The sequence below is a fragment of the Diadema antillarum genome, unplaced genomic scaffold (genome assembly GCF_040938485.1).
Source record: "Diadema antillarum isolate AM-2024a unplaced genomic scaffold, OU_Dant_1.0 seq00000266_RagTag, whole genome shotgun sequence".
Taxonomy (NCBI): Eukaryota; Metazoa; Echinodermata; class Echinoidea; order Diadematoida; family Diadematidae; genus Diadema; species Diadema antillarum.
In genome coordinates, this window is record NW_027271303.1 from 330,684 (window position 1) to 357,565 (window position 26,882).

General features: G+C 38.5%; 1 protein-coding gene across 1 annotated transcript in view; it reads left to right on the forward strand.

Annotated features, from left to right (window-relative positions):
- The first annotated feature begins 4,074 nt into the window (after nucleotides 1–4,074).
- Nucleotides 4,075–26,882, forward strand: part of LOC139729829 (protein phosphatase 1F-like) — a 32,098-nt gene continuing 9,290 nt past the window's right edge. The window contains exons 1-3 of the mRNA XM_071640755.1: nucleotides 4,075–4,490; nucleotides 21,503–21,609; nucleotides 24,982–25,187. Of these exons, the coding sequence (XP_071496856.1) occupies nucleotides 4,306–4,490; nucleotides 21,503–21,609; nucleotides 24,982–25,187 (498 nt within the window). The 5' untranslated portion in view covers nucleotides 4,075–4,305. The remainder of the gene's footprint in view (nucleotides 4,491–21,502; nucleotides 21,610–24,981; nucleotides 25,188–26,882) is intronic.

Genomic DNA, 26,882 nt, shown 5'->3' on the forward strand with positions numbered 1-26,882 from the left:
ACAATTTGCCTATAAAATGGTATAATTTAAATACACTAGTCTTCTTGTATTAATTCTTACACTGAATATCATGAACGCTGTCTGTTCAGCAATCAAACAGAAAGAGCATGCACACGAGGGTGTAGATATAGGGGCATATCCCCTCCCACACGAAGGTGATTTTGCGTTTTCAGACCTGAAATTCAGCGATCTGGTGCAAATTTTTGGTGCAATACTTTTTCATCGAAGTGTTAAAATCACGGAATTTAGCTCTTATTCCGAATGTGCACCATCTGTGCGTATGTATAAAGTCTAGTGAGGTATAGAGCTTAGGGGAAGGGGGATTCCCCTTCCCGCTCGCGGAGCTTTTGCGTTTTTAGAATTGAAATAAAGCGATCTGGGTATAGCCACAGTCTACTTCTTTGCATGGCGGGGGGGGGGGGGGGGGGGCGAGCAGGGAGAAGGCGTGGGCGAGTGTTATCTCCACCCTTCCCTTCCGATGGAGCTTTTATCTTTTTAAGGTTGAAATTGAGATATCTTGTATACGCATATTTGATGGAAGCAACATTTGATAAATCACCAAAAAAAAAAAAAAACCTGATTTTTTTTTTGGGGGGGGGGGGCTGAGGGAGGAAAGGGTCGATTAAAAGGGGAAATTCCCCTTAAGATACATGAGGGAACCTTCAGTTTTCGGAATATAAGTGATAAGTCTTGTGCACTCAGAATTATTCAGAATTTTTTTAAAATCTAAAAAGTGTACTTGGCTAGGGAAAGAGGCACAGAGGGGGAGGGTTTGGGAGGGGGATACCCCCTCCTAAGCACGAGAGATTTTGCATATTTTGAATTGAAATTCAACGATCTGGTGCACACTTTGAGTGAAATATTTAAAAAAAAATATCTTATTTGATGAAAGGTTGCAAAGGAGACCCGCTTCATGTGCATGCATATACAGTATACACGCATTTTTTTTCCGCCTCCCAAATCCCCGGTCCAAATCTTAGGGGGGGGGGGGGGGCGACCGCCCCATCGCCCCCCCCCCCTGGCTACGCCAGTGACTATATGGAACCGTTTATTTCTAGTATAAGTCATTGTTGGGAGTAAATAAATCCACGAATATGTTTGAGAGTTGGGTTACGATCACAACATGTCCATCTCGCTTTTTGGCTGTTAATTCTTATACGTGAAAATTCTTTAGTGCTTTAGAGTCGCTTCGCTCGCTTCCTCGCACTTTTTCACATATCTTCCCGAATTGAGCAATAATTAAACAGAAATCTCTTAGATGACAATAAAGATGGGAAAATATGGGTACGTGCAGTAGTACGTATCCATGACGTCTTCATTGTTTCGGGGGGGGGGGGGTGGGGGATAACCGCCTCGGTGCCTCCATTGTAGGCCTGTTTATCCCAAATTTACCCCCCCCCCTTTAAAAAGGTATACGCCCCTGCTCATGGATCTCTGAAGTTCCATCGTTTCTTGAGAAACATTAATTTTAATCATGTAGTGATGTACAGCAGCCTATAGCACACCTAAACAAACGTTCGCCTGAAATATTTTAGCAAGAACATTGCAATACAAAATATGTTGGATTGATTGCATGCGAATGTGTGCATGACAAGCGTTACTTTTGACAAATTCACAATGTGCACGGACTCATGTGAGGTCTATGTTATATTTGTAAAACTCATTAATTCCCTCCCTATCTCTCCTACATAGCTCTATAATATAAATGTCTCGTCCTCTTTAATTATCAAAGAAGAAATCCACACAAAAATAAATAAACCGTAAAAGAAAGAGAGAGAGAGAGAGAGGGAGAGAGAGAGAGAGTATTCCCTAGAACCTTCCAAAACGTTCCAAAAAATGAGACAAAAATTGGATATACAAATGAGAAATATATTAAGGGAGATATGATAGCTTGAAATTTCACATTTTTGTCGGAAAACATGTGAAATTTTATTGACCAGACAAGTCCTTATATGAATTTTCAAATGAGCGAGTTGATGATGTCATGTCCTCATGGCATGTATTTCATAACATGAAATTCAGAAAAAACTGTTATCTTTATATAGCTAACAGGTAAAAGCAGGTTATTCCCATAGCAAAATATATCAGAGTTAACAATCATTTTTTGTTCTTTTTTATTTTTGGTGCTTTAAGCCAAGTTGTACTTATACAGCTGAAATATGAAATCTTTGTCATTTCTGTACACAAAATTCATGAGAAATTGTGACAGCATGACGTCATTCATCAACTTACTGATTTGAATGTTTGTAACGACTGGTCGAGAAGTGTTTTAATGGTTTGACAATTCAGAATGTCATCTAAATTACTTCGTTATTTCTTATCCAATTTTGATCATTTTTGCTCTGTTTTGTGGGGGATTTTTTTCCCTCTTTCTTATAAAATATTATTGATCGTAACTGTTCGGAATGGATTTCTTCTTTAAACTTTTGTAAATAGCTGCCTATTGAATATCATCATAAACCCAAAATATTATTTGCTGATTACTTGAGTTGTGGCAGAGGTATATTCAATATCATTACTTTTTATGAACGGACGAACTAACAACAGCGATGAAGATTATGATGATAATATTGATAATGATAATTTCTTTCCTTATCAAAAAGGTAAAAAAAGAAATATTCACAGTCGGAAATGTGAATGTTTAAATCGCGGTATCTCAGCTCTTGCTCAGCGTGTATATATACGTCACTGCATACACTGTGCACTGTATGATATTTGAATTTGTAATAAAGTGACGGTGCACACTCTGATGAAATAGGCCTAATTATTCCCCCTCTCATGCGAGGGAGATTTTGCACTTTCAGGATTGAAATTCAGTGATCTGGTATCAGGTGTCAGGTCCTGCACACACAGGGGCGGCGCAGCCGTGGGGGCCGTGGGGGCTCGGGGCCCCACACTTTTTGTGCACCAAAGGAATACATAAGGTGTCATCACTTTGGGTTCCCACACTTTTTTCAAGCACGTAAGTGGCACTAAAATGGGAGGGGAGAGAATAAGCTGTGGACCTTTTTTTTTTTTTGCTTGTTAGCTGAAGAAACCCGGAAGTGGACGGGGACGGGGAGAGATGAGCTGAGGACCTTTTTTTTTTTTTTTTTTTTTTTTTTGTTGCTTGTTAGCTCATGAAACCCGGAAGTGGGCCCCCACACTTTTGAAAACACTGCGCCGGCCCTGACACACACCATGGGTGAAATATCTGGACAGTTTTCTTTCAAAAAAAAAGCAAGATATGCCCCCTTGCTCTCCAGGAACGACGCCCCTGTCATTTTAGCGAGCTTATGCATTTTCCCGTAAACACCAAAATATTGGATGGATTTGATGAAATTGTCAATCCCAAATGTTTACTAAATCTATGAAGGGAATTATTGCAATTGAAAGCGGGGAAATGGTTGATTGAAGGGAGATATCCCCTCCCACGGGAGGGAACTTTTTAATTTTTTTCATTGAAGTGACAGCCCCGTTTCATACTAATGGCAACTCTTGCCAGAAGAGCAACTTCTCGTAGCAACAGCCAATCAGGAAGCTGGATTCATGTCATTACCATGACAATTGCCATTCCAGCAAGAGTTGCTATGGCAGCAACTTGTTATGAAATATGCTGGTGTATAACTTCCATTGAAATATTCGGAATTTCGTCGATCTAGAGTGTACTGAATTTATGGGAAATCAAAGGACAGCACGGATGCATGAAATTTTGCATTTTAAGGATTGAAATTCACCAATCTGGTGCACACTTTGGGTGAAATATTTTGACATTTTTCTACCAAAAAAGCAAGGAAATTTTCCACATCTGGATTTTTTTACCGGGCAAAATGATATGTTTGCTCCCCCCTCCCCCCCCCCCCCCCCCCCCAAAGTACTAGTACTCCTGCGCAGAGTTCACGATCCGGCGTTCACCACGAAGCTCTCCTGCTGGAGGCTCTAGACGGCGCGCTTCACGATGGTCCGCAGTCACCACCACCAGCGGCGCAGCGAGAACAGCGAGCGTGCGTGCGACATATCAACGGGGATTTTGTGCAGCTAGACTAGACATGTAGCTTCGACACGAGAATACGTGCACATGCACAGACAGTACAGTTCATGAGTCGAGTTGTGTGTACTGTGGGGTACGTACACTTGTACAGCTATCCGCAACATAAAATTGTTGCTACAGACTACTGAAGTACACAAAAAATTGTCGAGAACATGACCATCCAGCACAGAAAGACACTCTGAGGGTAAGCAAAAGCAGTCAGCTTCGTTTGCCGAACCATCGTGCTTGCAGAAGCCATCACTGTCATCCTACAGCGACTGAGAAAACAGACAAATATGGAGCGGACTTCAGACGAACTGATAAAGTTCAAGCTGTTTCTTGAAGAATTCACAGCCAAACACAAAGGGCCGATCACTGCAGACGACCCGCTGCCTTTCCGGCTCGTAACCTATCGGCTTACGCCGGATGAGATCGAAGGCGAGTGCATAGAATGGACCATGGAATATCTCTTTGGATTGAAGTAAGTTTAAGAAAATTTCACAATACTCAGTTGGACATTCGGCTCTTGCGTCCATAGTAAGGAGGAAGTGTAGTATTTGTTGTTGTTGTCTTTTTTTTTTCGCCTGGGTCACTGGGAAATATTTGGATTTAGGATAGGTAGGGGATTGGAAATCGTCTAATTTTTTATAATTAGCAGAAATCCAGTTTAGATAGGGCCCTACCAATATGCCAATCTACCAATACCATTCTACAGCTCTAAATAAATAGGGCCTCAGGCAAAATAAGGTTGAGAAGCACGGGATAGAGGGCTTTATTGGCCCTGTAATCAATGCTGCCTGGTTACAGTGGTAATATTATAATGAATAAACAGTGTGATGCGGAAATTGTGACTTGTGTGTTCCATAGACGAGGTAGTGCCGCTGTGTCTTTTTACAGTAACGTCAGAGTTGTCTAATTATTCTGTGCATGCAGTTGAGAATATTGGTCCTACTTGAACTAGAAGTCTTGGTTGTTGTTGTTGGTTTTTTTACTCTCAAGTGTACACTTGTGTTTTCTACAAATCTGAAAAACAAATGTGAAAACACACAAAAACGAACACTTGTAGTTGTTACAAATATTGTGGTGGTCATTTTATTGTTTTCAAATCTTGGTTGTTGTTGGTTTTTTTTACTCTCAAGTGTACACTTGTGTTTTCTACAAATCTGAAAAACAAATGCGAAAACACACAAAAACGAACACTTGTAGTTGTTACAAATATTGTGGTGGTCATTTTATTGTTTTCAAATAAATATTTGATCTAGTCGGCCCTACCCACAGTTATAATGGAATACAGTGTACATATTGTTATGCCAAGAGTGTCAATTCAGATTGAAAAGCATGTTTTGTATAAATTTTTTTTCCAAAACAGTGTTGTTGAGTACTTTTGAATCATCCAAATGTGCAAACTACCGTACTGTAAACAATGTGTACAATATGTATCATACAAATTGTATGATGTCATTAGATTCACAAATTTCCCTCTCGATTCGCACACCAGATATCAGTTATATTTTTGGTTAATACACTGAATGCATACTGTAGGTTGCAACTTTCAAGCCACTCTTCCTTCGAAGGCGAAGTCTCCAAGTTGTTACATTATTACAACTAAACAATCATGTGACACATTCATTAAAATCTTTTTCATTTGATATGAAAAGAAGTAATCTCTAGGGAAGATTTGTGTGTACAGGTCAGTGGGAGACGCGAGACTATGACATCATCACCTTTCGTCGTTTTTTTGTTTGTTTGATTAGTTGGGTTATCATAATTGTGGATTAATGTTTTGCATATCTCAACATACATAGATCTGTTTGGTGAAAATAACATGTGAAACTATAATGGTAATTCCATAATGTTCTTATTTCTTTTTGTGTTTTAAAGGGGAATGAAACTCAAATATACACATTGATTGAGTGAATACAGGAATATGATATTCATAGTCAGTGGAACACATTGACAGTGAAGATATGGAAAATTCTGCCAAATGTTATTCTTCTGAAAATTACAGTACTATACACCACATTGTATGCAGTCCCTAAACTTGTTACTGACAACCATGTTAAGGGTAATATTATCCTTCATTGCTTTAGAAAAGAGGTAAGTCAAGTGCTCTTTCATTATGCTAGAAAGATGAAAATATGTTGAATTCTCGTTAATATTTTCTGTACCACAAGTACAGTGTATGTATGAATCATTGTTTTGCAGTGACATCACAAACTGTTGTACTGTAGTCTTCTTATCCAGTGATGGCAGCACCAAAACTTTAAAATTCATTGCTTTTGGACAGGTTGTCCAACATATCTCAAACTTGATGTCTTCTTCTATTGCTACATTTACTCAATCCACATGCATTACAATGTTAGGTTTTATTTTCCTTTATTTTTTTTTTTCAAGTGGTCTATTCATTTATAAGTAACCAAAAGAAAATATGTTAATTTACCTTGTTTTCTGACAGTTTTCTTCATATTGGCACTGGCCATCTACTACTAGTACTCTCTATAGTTCTGATAATTGATGTACATTTTCAGTAGGTGTAGTGATGCAGTAGTTTTATAGGAACAAGCTGCATGCCAAATCTAGATGACTCACCAGGAGCTAAGGGCCTAACATTAAAGCTAGAAGTGATTTGAGCGTAAGCAGCAGAGCAAGCCCGGTATTAGAGTGTGACTTAACCCGTTGAGGACGAGTCCCGAGTATACTCGGGCAGGTGTCTATTGGAAATGCGTATTTGTAGCAAAATCAAACCATCCTCAATGGGTTAAAGGTACAATGTAAAAGCCCTCATGTGTACAATGTGATGGAGACTGTTTACAAACAAAAGTAATCAGGGCTTGGAATGATGCAAAGTACATTGTGCCTACAAATTTTGTATACACCAGAGTGCGTAGCCACATTCATTTAAATCTTTCAAATCATTATCCAAGAGTATTCACCAAATTGTTCATTTGTAGAACACTTTCACAATTTACATCGTAGATGTAAAGTATACAATAAGAAGATGCAATAAACATCACCAGAAATGAAAGACTTTGCACAGTGTACACAGTGCACCCCTGCGTATTATAGTAAATGCATGGATTGCAATTCCCTTTCCCTATCATGATGTAATATGTCATGTACACATACAATTGTAATACATTGTATCATCAGTGGCATTCTTGTCAGTAAAAGATGTTACTGTGATACAAATACATGCTTAGAGGCAGTTGGAAGCTATATTTTGTACCATGGGTGCAATTTTATTAGAGGAATATCAGGTTTTACTTTATGAAATCCTTAGATGATTGCATCACAAAATTCTGTGAACAATAGACAGAGCTGTATTACTGCTGTACTAGTGTACTTTAGGTAATTTTGTGAAGGGTTCATAAAGCTTGCAAAAGAAGGATTGTGCCTTTAAATTCACCAATATGCAGCTCTATCCACATCTTTGCAGTGCAGCTGGGTCCCGACTCCAGAACACACACAGAGACAAGAAATCATAGTATTGAGTAATGCATGACTCACAAATGAACTACAAAGTGTTCCTGAAAACCGAGTGCATTCAGACCGTTAATCTTTGGGGCTCAGAACTTGAGTCATTACAACCCTCTGCCATATCTGTAGTCCGAATGTTTGCACAGACTGTCATGGTTGTTAAGGGATTCTGTAGAGTCAGTGTACAATGTAGGCCTACATATGTGTAGTGCTACAATTTGTCTTCATTTCAATTGTGCAGAATCAAGTAGAACCCCCCTTTTTTTGTATGGTTGGCAGGTCATACCGGTACAGTATAGCCCTTTTTACACTTGTGTTTCTTAACCCTGTACTTTCTCTGACCCAGGACTATCGTTAGTCCCGTACCAATTTTTCAGCTTTTTACACTCGCCAATTAGTCCCGTACTAAGCTCTTGTCCGGGGCTAAGGAGAAAATTGACCTTTTTACACTCGTATTTCTTAGTCCGGTACTTTCCAAACCACATGAATATTCATGATTACGCTGTGCACTATACACGTACACGCACGCACCGGCAGCACTTGATTGCCTCGTTTCTGATTGGTCAGTGGGGGTCGGACTTCGTCTCCGTCGCTTAGCCCCGGATTATTTTTTCGTTCTGTTTACACTCGCTTGCTTGGCACCGCAATTGCGGTGCTAACCCTGCTATTTTGCAGGGCCAGATAGTACCGGACTATCGGTGGGGCTAGCCCACTTTGGCAAAAACAAGTGTAAACAGAAAGTGGGCTAAGGAAAGTCCCGTACCAACGGTGGGGCTAAGGCCCCCCCTTAGCCTCACCGTTGGTACGGGACTAAGCAAAAATTTGCAAGTGTAAAAAGCCCTTAAGTATTTGAATGACCTTGACCCATAATGTAGTTTGTATGTTCCTGCATTCACTGTGGCTACTATAGATTGTAAATAAATGATGAACTAAATGAAAAAAGGGTTTGTAAATGGTTAGAGATATTTCATTATAAAATTCAGGTGATTAGGTTGAAGTCAAATTTGACCAGGACTTTTCATGTTACAAAATTGTAGGAATTATGCTGTTATGAGAACACTGCATATTGTCTGTTGGCATGATTCTTCCCCCCTCACATTTTCGGGTTTAAAAAGTCATTGTGAAAACATGTGTTTGCATACCGATATTACATACAGTACGTAAGTCAATCTGCCTTGAGCACATGTACAGTACACAAGTTGTGTGTCAGGGATTGTAAGTTATTGTTGTTGATGTATCTGTGTTGTTGTTGTTGTTGTTGTTGATTTGTTAGTCCATTATGTCTTTCTGTCAGTATGTCCCAAATGCAAATCTTGTAACGCGTGATTAATACAGAAATTCTGGAGTATAGACATGATGCATATTGAGTAAAGTCCATCAAGGTCATAGCTACAGTTATAACTGTACTATGGCTTGGATAGGAATATACTGTAGGCTGTTATTTTCGCGAGGGTTTAATTTTTCGCGAATTTCGCGAATCTCAGTTGGATCACAAATTTAACAACACGCAAAAATGTCTCCATGTGCTAGGGTAATAGCGCATTTATGTTCGCGTCTGAGTCAGTTTGCGAAAACAACATCTCACGAAAATATCTGTATGTGAAAATAACAGCGTATACGGTAATCCAATGAAGATTGTATGGCAGGAAGAACAGTGCGTATTCTACAATTTAATGATAATGCTGTGATTGCATGAGAATGTGGAGGCATTCAAGTTGACTTCACACTGTAGTCAAAATGGTCTGATTTAAACTTTCGATCCCAGTCAGTTTCAGTGTTTCTTTCTATTTAAATTGCTCTCAGTGTGACTCAATAGAGAAGTTCTCAAGGAGCACCTTTGGTGCATCCTCTACAGAGAGAGAGAGAGATAGAGAAAGAGAGTTTTTTTCCCTCAACATGATAAAAGCTATTAAACATTGTTGCAACAGCATGGACTTGTATTCGAAGGATCTATAATTCATTGTTTTTCAAAACTACCAGGACATGCATCACACTTTGGCATTGTTTCAAATCATGCATTCTCCCTATATGATCTGTTTGGTCATGTACAATATGTACATCATGTATCTCGTGTATAACATGAAATGCGACCTAATGATACTCAAGTGTTTCCTCCTTCAGAATTACCTGGTACTTCTAAAGACATGTCAGTGACATTTCACTAGAAGTTGACAAAAGCACATTAGAAACTACAGAGATGGGGTACCTTGATGCAAAACAATATCATCATGGTTGCTGGGTGTTATTTTTTTTTCTCTTATATGAATGGATGTTTTGCAAGTGATCTCTTGCACGCGATGCTGAAATGCTGTAGTTACAATTGATGCAACATGGCCCAACAACAAGTATCCTTGCTTTGACAACCTGCTTGTTGCCATGGTAACAGACACAAAACATTAGTGGTTGGTCAGTGATCCATCACCAGCTTTGCCTCTGTTATTGCACAGAGCCATCCTATCCTGGTTTTTCCCCTACACTCTCTACAGTTTAGTACAGTACCCTGTACAGCTTGTATGTTTGGCAAAATAGTTAGTAACTCATCCCACCGCAATATTTGTTGTGTGCAGTAGGCTGTAGTCAGGAATGTTTTGGTTTTTAAAAGAATTATGGTAGGAAATTTTGATTTTTTTCTTTCTGTCTAAATGGCATGTCAAGGACTCAACCTAGTTTTTAATTTCATTGACAGGGAAATGAAGGTTAGTGTGGATACAATATTTGCATTGTTAGTGCATAGCCTTCTACATTGTATAGTTACAAATGTTCATAACCATAACCATGTACTGTGGGCCCCTATTGTTATTCACATTCCTTGTCTTCTTTGTTCAAGATGGATGTGTCACTTTTTTTCAAGATTATCAAATGGAAGAAATGCATAAGATGCTTTATACTGTAGACATTTTTTTCTGTTTATAATCTTCAAGAGAAATCACTCACTTACATGTACAGTGTACACTGTATACAGTACAGGTGTTATGTACAAACATTGTACATGTATCATCACATTCTTCATGTAGAAAGAAAGTAAATGTTTATTTACATGTTACTTTGTACCATTGGAGCGCTCATGGACAGTAATTCATAGAAAATGCTGACAGACACTGGATGGACATCATCCTTGCAATAGTGCACACGCCAGTACGCGATGCACACACTAAAACGCACCATTTTGTGTCATTCAACCATACATGTAGGCCTACTAGGCCTATACTGCTGTAAGTATAAAAAGTGTACAACCAATGTGTACAAATGCAACATGTCCTGAGACAGTGCGACCCCTATATGAAATTGAAGCTGCACCAGGTGGCAAGAATATACCTGAATGATGTCTGTCATGTTTGTAACTTGACCAGGATATACCTCAAGTAGAGTTAGTATTTTTTTTTTTTGCTTGGTTGTTGTTGTATTTTGTGAAGCAGTATGGGAGATGTTCACCACCAATGGCATAGTATACCAATATACAGAAAATGAATTAACATTGGAACAAATATTAGGTAACAGGCAGCCAATATTGACATGTACATTGTACAGTGTAGGTACAAGTACATGTACTACAGAGAGTAGTATTCAGAGGTGGGTAATGCTCTGTCACTATAAATGATGCCACCCACTCATTTGTTTTGTAAACCACACAAGCGTGATACATTTGTCTTTGACGTCATGAGGGTATCTCCTCAATACGTCATTTTTAAACCAGGATCTGTGCCCCCCTTTCCCAGTGTTTTGAGAGATAATTATTACATTGGAGGTGTACCCCAGTCTGCTCTGCTGCATAAGAGCACCCCTAAACCATTTCCACATTGACACCTTGACTTCAACACCTTGTCTCCAGGTTGTCAATGGCGAAGCGGATATACCCTCTTTATGCACAACACGTTTTGCGTAGACTGCAGGGCTGGCATTCAAAGAAAGGATTATCCTTCGACTGCATGTATTGATCTGAAGGAAGGATACACCAGGTCTTTATACCCTTTGCTTGTGGTAGCAGCCTGCATGTCTGACAAAGGGCCCTGTGGCTTTATGTCAAAGTAAACCATGCATGATACAGCCCTTTAATGGCCTTGTTTGTGGTCAGGACTTTTTACTAGAATCTGACATGTCCTTTCTTCTCCAGATTCTGTCTCAGGTGGAAAATGAGGAAAATTCTTCAAATTACATTTTTATGATTTCCCATGTTTTGTCATGCAGGCCTTCATCCACGTCATATCAGACTCAGTTCACAACAGAACAGAAAGCTCCCAGACTTTTACTACACTGTATATAGTGGTTTCCAAACCATACCCCACCTTGATAAACTTTACCAGACATGGCTGTACCAGAGTACTAGTAGCATATTGTAGCGTGTCTTCCCCTGGTACACTATATCCCAGATTCAAATCTGCTGAACAAGATTGGGGTTCACCCTTTTTTCTGAATACTCACTCTTGTCTGATCCTTTGTCCTACTGTATGCTAACCTGCCTAGAGCTCTTGCATAATCCTGCCCGTATTGTGGAGACAAAAGAAAAGGCCAAATACCAGTGAATGCCATCCAGTCCCTGGTCCCAGCTAGACATGAAAGTGCTGTGTATACAAGCAAAGCCATAAAACCGAAAATGGTAAATAATAATTATCATCACTAAGAATGCGAGCCAGTTTCTCAAGTGGTCACATTTCCAATATGAACATACACTTTATGTAAACATATTGCATGAATGAGAAGTGTGACATTAGTTGATTTTTCTTATGCATGATACAACTAATGCGATATATTCCATTATTAATACAGCTATTATCTACTCACCTTGTGTGCATGCCATCGGTTCACTAGTATCATGTAAACCTGCAACAGTGAAATGTTACAATATCTTTTTTGTGTGTTTTGTGTGTGTGTGTGCTATTTTCCTAAGGTTTTACAAAGACATAATGTTTAGCTATAGATTTTATAATGCTCCTTTTTCAGGTCATACACCTGTATTAAAGTAGGTCCTACACCTAGTACTCTAATTATATACTTCTCTTCCAAGTGTTTTCAGTATACGCCAGGCTCAGTGTTACAAGTGTTTGTAGAACTTTGCAAGCGAATGTGTTTTTCTTCAATACGCATTATTTCATTTAGTTTTTGATTGATATCAGTAACTGTCCATACTGAAAGGGACTGTGTATAAAAAGGACCCCAAGAAATAAAATCATGCATTTTTGGAAAGTACATTGATATCACCTGAAGTTTACATTTTGAATTTAACAATGTTTTTCACTTTATGGTGTGCTCTGACAAAAGTCTGGTCATGAATTATACCATCATTCTTTAAAACTAAGTACTGTCAATATATGCACTAGAAAGCTGTGTTTCATTCGTGAAGAATTATCCTTTATTGAGACTGAGCCAAATTTTAGCGTGGACACATAATTTATTTGTTGAAACGGAAGGGAATTCAGGTTAATTTGACCTCACCAGCTTGGACCCTGTATTAAATGCTGATTGGATGAACAGATTGTATTCTGATACGCTTCTTGGGGGATGAGAGAATGAACTTGGGGCCAGTGACCTTTGTTGTATTTGTGTGTGTGTACATGTATGTGTATACAATTTTGTAGTATGTACGTACACTGTATTGACTTGTGTGTGTGGTGTGAATTAAAGGGTGAAGGAAGAAAGGGACCAGTAAAAGGAGTTGAGTAGGAAATCAAATGAAATGTTGTGTAGCCTGTAATACACAATTTTTTAATGCAATTTGTAGATCATACAAATTACAGACTGTATGTGCAAAATTGTTGGTGAGAACTTCCTACTTCTGTAGCTACTGTATTTGTTCAGATTTCATGAAGTGAATGTCATTACAAATTTCCATGCTTACTAGAAATTCAGCAAATTACGTGGTTTACCAATGGACCATTTTATTCACCTGCTTTGTACAGTTAAGATTCTTAAGTAGGAATTCACTTTGCATTCATTAGTTGTTGCTAGGTAGGGCAAGCCTCTTTTACTTGAGGGAGCAAAGGTTTACCAGGGCAAGAAGAATACTATGCCAGTTTTACAGTATGTATATTGACATAGAAACGTCACAAATTCTTTAAAAAAAATATCAATAATGCAATGAAAACCCACTCTACATTCTTACACTAAGATCTAATATCAATGCCCATTCTGGCAGCTTCAGCACATATTAAAGGGATGGTATAGTATTGGTGGAGATGAGGATTGGGTTTTTAACTTTTTGTGAGTACCAAGAAACTACTTGTGAAATGGTACAAAATATACTGTTCTAAGAGGAATTTAAAGTTTATTTAATGAAAATCGGTTTTGGAATGGCTGAGGCATCGAAAAACAAATAAAAAAAAAGCGATTGTACATTATAAAAGGTGAGTCCCACCTTTTATTGGGATTGCTCTGTTTGGGATATCTCAGTCATTTGAAAACCAATTTTCATAGAATAAATGTTGAATTCCTCCTTGAATTGCGTGCTCTTTCACATTTCATAAAGAGGTTTCTCATCTCAATACAAAATGTATAGAAACCTTAAGCTACAATAACGTAGGTCTTAATCAAAACTATACAATCCCTTTAATGCACAGTAAGTAAAGTTATGTACAGTATTCATGTTTGAATAGTTTTATCTATATACATGCAGTTTTGAAAACACAAGAGTTTACATGATCAACCTCTAGTAGCAAAATTTGGGGCTGAGTTTCTCAGAGCACCCACAGCTGGGCTTTACCAAATCTACACATGCAGTACTGGCCCAGACATTAGATGGCGTTTTAAATGATGTTACCAATAATTTTACCACGAAGAACCTGTTATAAGCATGGATGACATCATACACCGTACATGTGATTAAAATTAATTTTAAATTAATTTCCATGTCTGACTGAGGGCAGCATCCCTATCCTTGTGACGATTATGGACAAATAAACAGGCCATAACCCCGTAAATTGTAAATTGATCTCATAATTCATCAGATGGGACCTCTCATGGTCGGTGGCCAGGATGCATTACAAACACTTCCCCGTTTACCCTGGGGAGAAGAAAAACGAAGTCACTAGGATACTAGGACAGGCCAGCCCCCTAAAGCCTTTTGTCAATACCATACAGGCTGCACCGCCTTCCTCATTTACAGTTGGTTGCCAAGGAGACCGGTAAACATATCCCTAGTAACCATGGTAAACAAATGGAAATATTGCCCAGGGAGGTCTGTGTGTGATGTGCAGGTAGAGCCAGCTCTGCACAGACAGACACTGCTGAGAAACACATAGATGTACACACATACTGGTACAGTAGTGCAGCAATACGTGATACACATTTCTGTGTATACAAGTCTACACTTTACATACACAATGAAACAAATACCACACACAGAGCATATTTGCATACTTTGTGTGTATGCATATTACTGCAGTGGGTAGACCGATCTATAAAGTTCAATGTCATTTTGATTAATGCTTGAGCTGCAGTCCATAGCTGCAGTGAATGAAAGGTCAGTGCTAAATACCAATGGCTGGTGTTTCATTGTCATGTATACAATGTATATAGGGCATAACTGGTCATATACAATAAACTCAATGTGTGTGTGTGTGTGTGTGTGTGTGTGTGTGTGTACAATGTGTATGTGTGATGCATCTACCTACCTGCCTGAATATCTGTATGTAAATCAGCGCTGATGCTGGTACTGCATCATGACAGGTTTTCAAGAGGGAAACACAGTCAAATGCACTTTCTTCTATTCCTATGATAAAACGTCGAACAATTTAATCTAAATTCAAGAGTAACAACAACAACCGCAGTGCATGCATACATTTGTATACTATGATAGCAATTGCTTTTCAAGTTATTAAATAAAGGTAGAAATAAGACAATCCAAAAAAAAAAAAAAAAAGAGGGTGGAAAGGAGATAGTAGGAACATTTTCATGAAATCACAACTTGGAGAAGAAGTCTTCCCCAAATTAACTTTGACACACATTTTTTTTTTTTTTTTGGTCATAGCAATTTACACCTTCCAGATTGCGATGGCAAACTTTCACGCTGCAGTAGTACACTTTATAAAGACGTTTACTGGCAGGGGAGGGAATATACACATCTGTAGTATGTTCCGTCCAGAGAGTTTGAAATGCTATTTTGGGGGAAGGTTATTTATACCTCTCCAGGCTAAAGGAAGGGACCACTAACGCCCCTGAAATAGCATTTCTGAGGTACTGTAGAACACTCTCAGGTACACCTGTATGGGGGACAACTTTTCATTTCTGTGGTAGCCACTATTCCAGCAATGTAATAGGCTTGTCATCTTCCTATCATTTGGTGTGATAATGTATCCTGCCTTTTATATGTTTGGGATTATTATTTTTTTTTTGCTTGCTGATGTTTTTTGTTTTGTTTTGTTTTGTTTTGATTTGGTTTTTTTAAACAAGAGAATGTACAAGAATATTCTGCCCATCGTAGAACATTTCATAACAAAAGACCCATCATGTTCATCTACATTGTAGTCACTGACTAATTGGCTGCGAACCCATTAAATACATCATACAATGCAGTCACCAGAGCATTGCATAGCTGTGCTTAATGCAGTATGCCAAAGCCCTCTTGTTAAAGCTCATGACATGTGGTGCTACTCGTCAATGGATTTTTTTTGTGTGTGCTTCTGGATTCATTGAATTCTAGATCTGAATTGTCCCTAACAGTATGCAGTCGAGTGTGAGCATGCATCACTGTGCCATTACCGATAACGAGGTCAAAATAGGAATTTTGAATCATGTTATCTATGAAACATATACAGTATATTTACATGAACCTTTTACCACTTTCTTTTTTTTTTCATACAGAAAGGAAGATAGGGTTATAGTGTGTTATTTTTTGTTGTAATGCATCTTTTAAAAAGGGGTCATACATGTATGTTTACCAGGGAATATATCCAGTTGACATGAAGTACATTTGTAGATATTGCACCTGCTGAGTTTACAAGAAGATGTTAAATGTGACTGTCAGGGCATCATAACATTATATCTTGTGGCGTTAATGTTTGTCTTTGTTGAACCCTAAAGCAAGTGACTTTAATGCTTCACAGTCACTCGAAGTCCATGTAAGTTGCAAATTGGCAGCAGCAGCTGTAATATATCATATCCTAACTGTGATTTAATAGAAGATATGGCACATTGGTTCTGCAACGTCATGGTAGAATGCTTTGTACAGTTTAACTCACTTTAATAGAACCACGGCTTTATACATGTAAAGAGTATGGGTACAACTTGTGGCAATGACATACCCTCTAAAATCCTAGAGTGCCCCCACCTGGGGTAAGTTAGTTTTGAAAGCCCATGGTCTAGTCTGCTGCAGTTACTTTACCTGGGAGAGGAATTTGTCACCACTTCTGGTGGGGAAGAAAAAAAATGCAGAGGGGCAACCAAAAATAGTCACGAAGCCATTCCTTCAACAAGAGAGTGAAAGCCCGTATTACATCACAACCGTGCCATACAAAGAAGATCAAAGCTGCCTTGCTAAGGGCACGGTGATCGCAAGATATGTTATAGTGTACATGTACATGTGTGCAAACGTCTACCCTGGAAGATTATCTCAACAAGGGGGGTAAACATAAGGAGCACTTTTACCAGGGATTCATTACAGGCGATGGATCAATAGAACCAGTGCAAGAAGCAGCCGACCGTGACGGCATTAGGCTGGCGGCATTAGGCTAGAGTCAGTTGCTCGTCAGTGGGATAGCTTTAAGATACACCCCCTTCCCACTACTCTCACACGAGCATGCTTGTACCATACTTGTACAGTGTAAACACATAATTGCATCAAGGGTCTTTTATTTGCAGGGCAACTTTTTTTTTGTATACAGCTCTGCAAGGGATATTACATTTCATGCACTGCAAGGAGTAACTGTATACTGCCATTTATTTAGCGAGTCTAAGTTTTTCGCGAATCGGGACTTCTTGACAATTTTGCGAGGGGTTAAATTCACCATCATGGGAGCACATTTGTGAATGGAGAATTATATTGCATACAAGTCGCATTCATATCCAGGTCAGACTTAATATTTTTTAGCATTATTAAATTCGCGAATGTCACCGAACTCACAAAATTTGCGAAAATGAAAACCTTGCCAAATATATATGGTGTATACTGTACTCACAAAAATATTTTCAGTGTCTACTGCTGAACCATGGTCAAGTTTGTGTCTATATTTCCCCAAAAAATATTCTACAGTAAACTTTGATAACCTGATATTAGAATACTCTTACAAAGAAAAAGTGAGAGCACTTACTTTAGAGAGTACCTCCCTTTAAACCGTCAATGCAATAATTAATCACACAAGCCGATTACTCAGTTCTAAAATCTGTCATGTAGGTAGCATCTGCCACTTCAGGGAAGTGTCTCGAGTCTTGTGGTACAGGTAAGCTAATTGAGTAGACGGTTGTAATGTGTGGGTGGGATGAAGTCATACCACATAAGCCTAGAAGATCTACTCACTGTAATACATGTTGTGCTCCATAATTTTACCGTCAGACCAAAGGGTGAATGATAGGAGTTTGAAAGTGTCTTATGTATGCTAGGAAACAGAAAATGAGATATAGACGTGTGAATTCTGTGGGAGTAAAAATGGAAAATGACTAGTAAGAGTGCATTAAGCTTCTAGAGTACATGTACTTGAACCGTGAAGAATTAATCCCTGTTGCAGCTCACTCTGCATGCTATGCTGGGATTTGGTCGGATGTGTGGTCATTACAGCTGACAATAGATGATGAAGTACAACTGTACAATGTATGTACAGTAAAGAGTGATTGGTGCAAGTAAAAAATTAACTGCTCCTGGTTTAAAGGGATCGTATAGTTTTGCTTGAGACCTAATTTCAAGTTTCTAACATTTTCAGGTGAGATAATGAGAAACCTCTTATGAAGTATGAAAGAGCATGTAATTCTATGAGGAATTCAATGTTTATTTGATGTAAATTGGTTTTGAAATGGCTGAGATATCAAAAAAAAAACCAGTGATTCTAATAAAGTGTGGGACCCACACTTTATTACGATCGCTTTGTTTTACTTTGTTTTTGGATGTTTCAGTCATTCCAAACCCCATTTTCATCAAATAAACTTTGAATTCCTCTTATTAAAATGGTATGCTCTGTACTATATCATAAGTGTTTTCATGGTATCTCGCAAAAAGTTAATGGCCCAATTCTCATCTCTACCAATACTGTACCATCCCTTTAAAAGAGGAGATAAAATATAACAAGGGGGTTGCATGCTTCTAATAGGTAGGAAAGCAGATGCCTGGAAAGTTGCGATAGAGGTTTTTATATCTCTAGGCATTCAATTTCATGTAGCACATTTTCACAAACTTCTGTTTTCTTCACGGGATGGGTTTTACCCAGCATCTGTATGCCAAGTTTTCATTACCCTGCACTTTAAGAGAGGTGTGATGCACATATGACAGACATTTATGTCACCAAAGTACACCATCTAGTACGATGATTTGAGGCTGAGAATGGGGACTATGTAGACAGGGGGTTTGTGTGTTTGTTGTGTCTGTCACTACCAGTGATGACCTAGTAGTATGAAATGAGGGAGGTACCTTGCCAGATATTACGGCGTTAAAGGTTGGCCTGAGCGCAAAATCATCCTAGGGACCCTTATTGTTACCACAGACAACAAGCAAGACAACTACAGATAGAAAAGATAGAAACTAGACCAAGCCAAACAAAACCAAAAGAGCTCTTTGTTAGGTATTATGGCAGCTCATGTCATACTATACAGGTAGTTAAAGATTGATTTCAGGCCATAGTGTGATATATTGTATTGTTGAGTCAGTATCGTGAAAAGAATTATTCTTGTTATTATTTTTTTTTAGTAGGGTAGGAAGTATTATGGGATGATGCCAGGAAGCTTGATGCATGACATAGTGTGATGGTAAAGAGAAATGAACAAAATCTCCCTTTTTATATTACATACATACATTTGTACTGTAGTTGTAGTGTACTACTCAGTCGGGATGTTATACAATGCGTATGTATATTAGAATGAGCTCAAACTTGACTGATGCTAATTCACAGGGGAAAAAAACACAAAAAACAAACAAACAAACAAACAAAACATTCTTGGGATGAAAGTGAAAAATTGGAGCCAACGGCTTTTTTTTCCTTCCCCTTTTACCCGATATTTTGCATTGGTTACACTCCCTTTAATGAGGTGTATTAAATACATGGTCGTAATTACATTAAGCGTTAAAATGTATTACATTTGATAGGGTTGACATGAATTACATGTAGGATTGTTATTACATTTAGCGTTAAAATGTATTACATTTAGGGTTGTTATTTCATTTAGTGTTAAGATGTATTACATTTGAATAGGGTCGATATTACATTTAGCGTTGAGATGTATTACTTTTAGGGTTGTTATTACATTTAGCGTTAAGATGTATTACATTTAGGGTCGATATTACATTTAGCGTTAAGATGTATTACATTTAGGGTCGATATTACATTTAGCATTAAGATGTATTACATTTAGGGTCGATATTACATCTAGGGTTAAAAAGTATTACATTTAGGGTCGATATTATATTTAGGGTTGACATATATTACATTTAGGGTTGTTATTACATTTAGGGTTGACTTGATTATGACATTGAGCGTTAAAATGTATTACATTTAGGGTTGTTATTACATTTAGGGTCGATATTACATTTAGTGTTATATTACATTTAGGGGTGATACACACGCCATGTAGCACAGGGTATGAGGATACCCGAGGTTGTGATAGTCATCAAATGCAGCTTTGAATGGCAGCTCAAGATTGTCTCGTTGAAACAGCAGCCAATTTGTTTCTCTGAAATGTGCCCTTTTACTGTCTTGTGAAGTGTCCAGGATGGTTAATATGCAGCACCCTGAAGAAGCATGGAATGAAATCTATAAATACTGTATACGCTATATATTTCGCGTGGGTTTTATTTTCACGAATTTCGCGAGTCGGGAGCTATTCGCGAAATTAACAACACGCGAAAATATTACCTTCCAAAATGAATCCCTTGCCCTGATGATACGAACATTTCAGTACTAGTATACCATGTCACGGCTTACCGAACAGACCATACTGGCTAAGCTTGTTTACGCACGTCCACGTCTACTTACGAATACTGTAGAGAGCCAATCCATTATTGCAAGGGGACCACTCGTCAGAAATCTAGCGCGATGGACTTAACCACTTCAAAAATGTTGAATTCTAACTTACTAGTTCGCAGAGTTTGGTAAGTTTTTTTTCATGCAGTGTATAACTAGTACCATTCTTATTTGCTAGTAAGTTGAAAATTCACACTTTCTTTGCCACTTCATATTTTCTCTGGTCCCCCAATCGCGAATTTAACCACTCGCGAAAATGTGTGACAGCGGCAATTCGCGAAAATTTATGTACGCGAAAATTATAGCGTATACAGTAGTGCTCGAAAGAAAAACCGACAAATGCTATATATTATGGCAAACAAGATGTGGATGGTAGCCATGAAACAGGAGAGACGTATCCTCAGATGCCTGAGTGTGATTGAATTTAATTGCATCGTTGCAATTCTTATCTCACCAATCAGCCTTTAAAAGGCTGTTTAATAATTTCATTGTCTGGTTTCCTCAAAGAATTGTGATGATACAGGTCATGATACAGAGTACCTTTATTTCAGCACCAAACATACTAACTTTTCCTTTACAGCTCCTGGTCAATCACATTTGTTTGACATGAAAATATTTTAGCTTCTTTTTTATTTTGTAATGATATTTGTTTGTTTGAATGTTTGTTTGTGTTAGTGTGTAAGTGTGCATGTGTTTGTGTGTGTTGTTATGGGGGTAGTGGAGACTGAGATAATTACATACATGATTGGTAAATGCATTTACACATTTTATATAAATATCGTCCAATCCAATTTGGTGATGAAATGAAAGCAGAGAAGAAAAAGACCAAGGACAGTGTTGGATAAATATAAAAAAATTATTACCATTTCCAGGTTGCTGTGGTATCTATTAAAGCCTGTAATGTTTTTGCTCTGTTTATGTACAGCCACTGTCCTCCACTTTATGCTGCCGCCATCGCCAAGGCAACGGTGGAAGCTGTCCTTGCATCAGACATCTCCAGCTACGAGGATGAGAGAGACGAGGAAGGAAAATGTAAGTTTCATTCCGAGCAATACTGAAAATGCAAAATATTATGTGAGACGTGACTACAGTGCCAAGAAGATTGTGCCGTTCACATGGAAACGTACAAGAAGATTCCCTGTGTAGATCATTAGATTTGCCCAGGTACAAATGTATGTTTGTGTTTTGCATTTTCAAAGACCTAAATGTGATTGCCACCTGAGTGGGTATGCAATGCATTACGGTGCGCATGTACTGTGTATGTATGTTCAATCTCCAGGAGCGTATTTCACATTCAGTAGAATTGCACCTAAATGATGATGAATGCATTAATTAGCTGCTCCATACGTGATTCTGCGGTTCCACGCTTGAACTGAAGCTGCAATGTAATTGACTGCTAAATAATTTTGTGAAAGTGCATTCGTTTTTTAAAGGGAATGGGTGGTATAAAGCAGTGGTCATTGAATAATCTCCCTAATAATGTGTACTATACATTGCAGTAATCCTGATTGCAAAATGGGCTCAGAAAGTTGATTATCTCAGCAGGCATTGTTTACTTGATAGAAGCACTTGCACAAATCCATGACAAAGATGGACTAAATTAGAGAGAATGAAAATATAGCAATTACAAATTGGAGGAAAATAAGGTCCAAACGTGATCTGTTTTCGACTCACATTCCCAGTCAAGGCAGTTCAAACGGAAGTGGCACACTGTGGGTAACTGTGTAATTAGATAAATGTGGACTTGTTGACGGAGCAGTAATAATTCAGACCCTGGTTGCTAATTGTTCTCAGGTTTATTCAAGTTTTGTGTGTGTTTTGTTGCTATGGCAACCACCTGTGCTGTCGCACCAAAGCAGAAAGAGAAAAGCACCAGCCTGTAATTATGATCCTGTGCAGTCAGATTGCACATTAGGCATCGTGCCTGATTTTGACGAGAGCAAGGTTCTGTTTTGGTTTTGGTTTTGGTTTTGTTTGAGGGTTGGCCATGAAATATTTACAAGCAATTATTCTCAGCCTGCCTATTGTGAGTTTCATGAGTGCACACGTTGTCAGGGTTGTGTTTTGTTTTTCCCCTTGGTATTTTGACCTTGTAAGAGATAAGTTTTTGCACAACAGTTCAACTCTGCACCAATCACATGCCAGCTCTCGCTGGCTATTTCTTCCCCCATATCCCATTATTCATAATTGCTCACAATTTCACAAGTCTGTTACCATTGTGTTAGTGTGTTCTTTCGACATACATAATTTCTCTCTTGAGGAGTCCATTCTCACTGTACAATTTGTATTGCGAAGTGGAAGGAAAATAGTCACAAAAGATACTGTTTGTTTTCTCATTCAATGTTTTACCGGTAATTTTTTTCCAAGGTACATGTACATGTCTTTCACAATCTTTCACAAAGAGCTGCAGATAGAATATATAAAACTGCAAAAGTTTGATTGCTAGAGGCACTCAATAGGCCTATATCATTCGATGAAACTTCTGCACACTCCAGGATTTGTATTTTCTGCCGTTGGTTTAAATACTGAAAGTGTTTTCTGCATTTCATTATAAATTCCGGAAATACACGAGTGTGTATTTTCCAGATGCCATGAATTCTATGCGGTATAATTGCATGAAGATTATGTGGTTGTATTGAGGTGTTGCTCCATGATCATGAATTGAATGTGGTTAAATATGATAACCACAAGACCTGTCATTTTATGCAAACTACATGTGCATTTGATTTGACACTGCCCCTACCCTCATTCACGAAAATATCTGTACATGAAATTAACAGCGCATACAGTAAGTTCAAAATTCAGAGAGGTCTCAGAAGGCCGTATCACTCCGGCTAGCCTCTCGCTTGTGGCTTGACTCCATCCATGTGTGACAACTTTCTTCTCGCTTCTCTTGAAAATTTCTGCAGCTTAGAGAGCCTTTGACTGAGGCTAAGCATACTTTGTACATGTAGTGTAGTGTTCTTGATGAGTCATATGAATACAACATGCCTTATTGTCTTTCACCCAGTGTTGTGTCACTATTGCCATCATTTTACCTGGGCAACAACTCTGACTGTATAGTAAACATTTAAACAATGGACTGTCATCACCTGAACATTGCTGATTATAGATTGTAGAACATGTTAAAATTTGTGGAAAAGTCATATACTTGGAGACCCAGGTTATGTCCAGGGTAAAAACAAGAATTGAAAAGCAGGATAACTTACAAGATTTTGTAGTTTCTTTGTATGTCTGTCTAAAAACAAATGTAGAATTCCTTTTGAAACATTTTGTGTGTGTGTGTGTGCCTAAGCTGAATTAGGTCTTATCAGGGACAAAATGTTGTACTTGTAGCTACTCTATTTGAAATTATCTTCAATTGCGTGCTTATAAATTCACACACACAGTGCTTGAAAGATTGATTTTGACATTTTTTTCACAGCAATCATACTTTGATCACATTGTAAATGCTTGTAAACACAATTGTACACCATGTACTGCATCTTTAGTGCAAGGTAAATAAGAATAACGCGTATTGTGTTCAAGAAAAAATACTACAAAACAAAGATTTTATACTGTGGTAGCATGCCTCATCTTCAGTTAAAATACAGAAGACTTGGAAGGGGAAAAATAAATCAAAACAAACAGGAATGGTACCATACACGGATTTACATGTACCTTTAAGAAGCTGAGCCTTGATTGAATTTGTACATTGGTGATTACTACATACCGATGGCACTGAGAAAGTCATTGAGAAAATCACATCAGACATCTGATGACTTGAACTTCTGCCAGCTGATCCGGCGTGGTCTTGATATATTGCAAGGAAGCCAGGTTGTCACAATTCATCACACTAGACGAGTAAAGGTACATTTTGTACATTACAGTAGATAAGAGGTGAGAGCAGTTCAGAAGCGAATGTGGACTGCAATTGTGTGTATAGAGTGTGCTGGGAAATTTTTTTAAATGAAAAAGCACTTTCAATTGATTTGTGCAGAAGTGAGAGAGGTTATCAAGTGATGCAAGATATTTGCAAGTCAGGGTTTTACAGGATTGACAACAAATATCTTATTGGAGCACTTGGTACAAAAAGTTTTCACATAGGTGCAAGATTAAGAAAAGTCTTTCATATTTATCAATTACTGGTATATATGCTCAACTGTAAATTGATGATAATTGGGTTTATAGTGATAAAAGAAAAACATGAATAATGGGAGATTTTCTTGTCATTAATCATAATTTTATTCCACATATGAAACTAACTTTCAAATACAGAACGAATGGGATATGGCGTTTACATGTACATATAAACGGGATATGAATTTGGTATTATTCCTCTCATGTCCTCACTCTCCATCTGATTGTCTCCTCTCCTCCCCCTCCCACCCCCTTCCACCCCCTCCACCCCACACCGGCTCACAGTGGTAGAGGCCAACGGGTTCGCCCGGTTCGTCTTCAGCACGGTGCACAGGATATGCGAGGAGTGGAACGCGAGCATGCCGCCCGTGGAGACCAGCCCGGGGATTCACCAGATCTCGCTACAGGCCATCAGGAATACGCGGCGGAAGATGGAAGACAAGCACGTCGTCCTGCAAGACGTCACCTCCATGTTCAAGTCGAGATTGAAGGTGACTGCACAGGGAAAAAGAAAAGAAAATCCTCACATGTCGTCTGTCAAACAGCCCCGCCCACCAGATTAATGTTGTTAGGGAGAGGAAACATTTTGTCATGCATGCAGAATGAAGGATGCCCCATACCCTGCTCCCCGGAAATGTTTATCAAAATGTTACAAAATGTATGTGACAGACTTTTCCTCTCTTTAATATACAAATGATGCACAGGATAGAGTGCGTTAGTGGAGGCGTATAGTGCACTCGAGGGTATTTACAATTGTGAAACATGCCCGAGTGTATGTTGCACTACATTCTTGAACCCATTTTAAAGTCATTGCATTTAATACTTTGGTATTGATTGATCAACACTTGAGCTCTGGATGCCACCCCCCTCCCCATCCATTTATGAACAAATCTTTGCTATTGCCAAGTGAGAAAGGTGTGCACGCTTTTCACTTGTATACTTCCAGCTTATTGTTGCCTTGATTGTTGCTTTGGGTATTAATATTTCTTTCTGGTAAGTATCACAATTGATAGTATTATTCCAAATGTGTGGGGGGGGGGGGGGGGAAACAATCATTTTGCTGTGCATGCATTAGCAACAGTGATGCATATTTTACATGTAACTTCTGTTATGATGAAGTCCTCGGGTACCGGCAGTTTTCTTTCAGTATCAAATTTTGTTTATTATAGCCGTATTCCTTGTAACAGAACGGTACTATACAACAAACACAAACACAAACACGCCTATCACTGACTACCTAGAAAATGTGGTTTATCTTCATACATGTACAAGGTCAGAGACTGAAACCGCATAGTGAAAGGGATTTGTTACTTGAATCTGATGGCACTTCTGACAGTACCAGGGCCCCCTGCCTCCGGAAATCATTCAAGTCCCCTCCCCCTTGTAATATTTCCAGCATGCGAGTGATGGGTCGATGAACTGGAGTGAAGCAAGCCAGGTCTCAGAGTTGGATGATTAATTTCTTCCTGTGGTTTGATCAAGACAAGCCACACATCACATGCCAAATATATACACGCAATGCTGCCTGTGTTTGCAGGGGAGTGAAATAGCCAATCTGTATGACCCCATGGAATGTGTAACCCATGAGCAGCTGCCATGAACACCTAATTCCTTAGTATTAAAAGAAACAGGGCATTGATTTTCTGATTTTGATACTGTATTATCAGATTCTCCGGAGTGTAAGATTTCTGATAATTTCTGATGATGCATCATTTCCAAGAATCTATCAAACTAACAAGCAAACAAACAACAACAACAACAATAACAGCAGTAAGAATGCTGGCCTTAGATTTAACACAGATTTGAGAAAATTGGCTGGGAGGTATGTGTGCCTGATGATACCACCCTTTGTCATTCGTCAACACTATATCAGTGTGTAATGCCCTCATCATTTTCTCCATCTACCACACAAATCAATGTCAAAAGAAGACTGTGCTGAAGTACAAGTGTGCAAATATTTAGCAAAACAATTAGTGTACATCTTTCACTGGTACCCAATGCTACATGTACCTAATATTTCATCCCACTCTGAAAAATTGTACTGTATGCCTCAAGTATCTAGAAATGGTGACCATTTCCCACGTTGAAAAGTGATGTACTTCCATGATGAGCTTGTGTAGGAGCAGTAGAAGAGAGATTTGTGTCTCAGTCTCAAGCACTTATACGCAGATGTTCAGTCATAATTA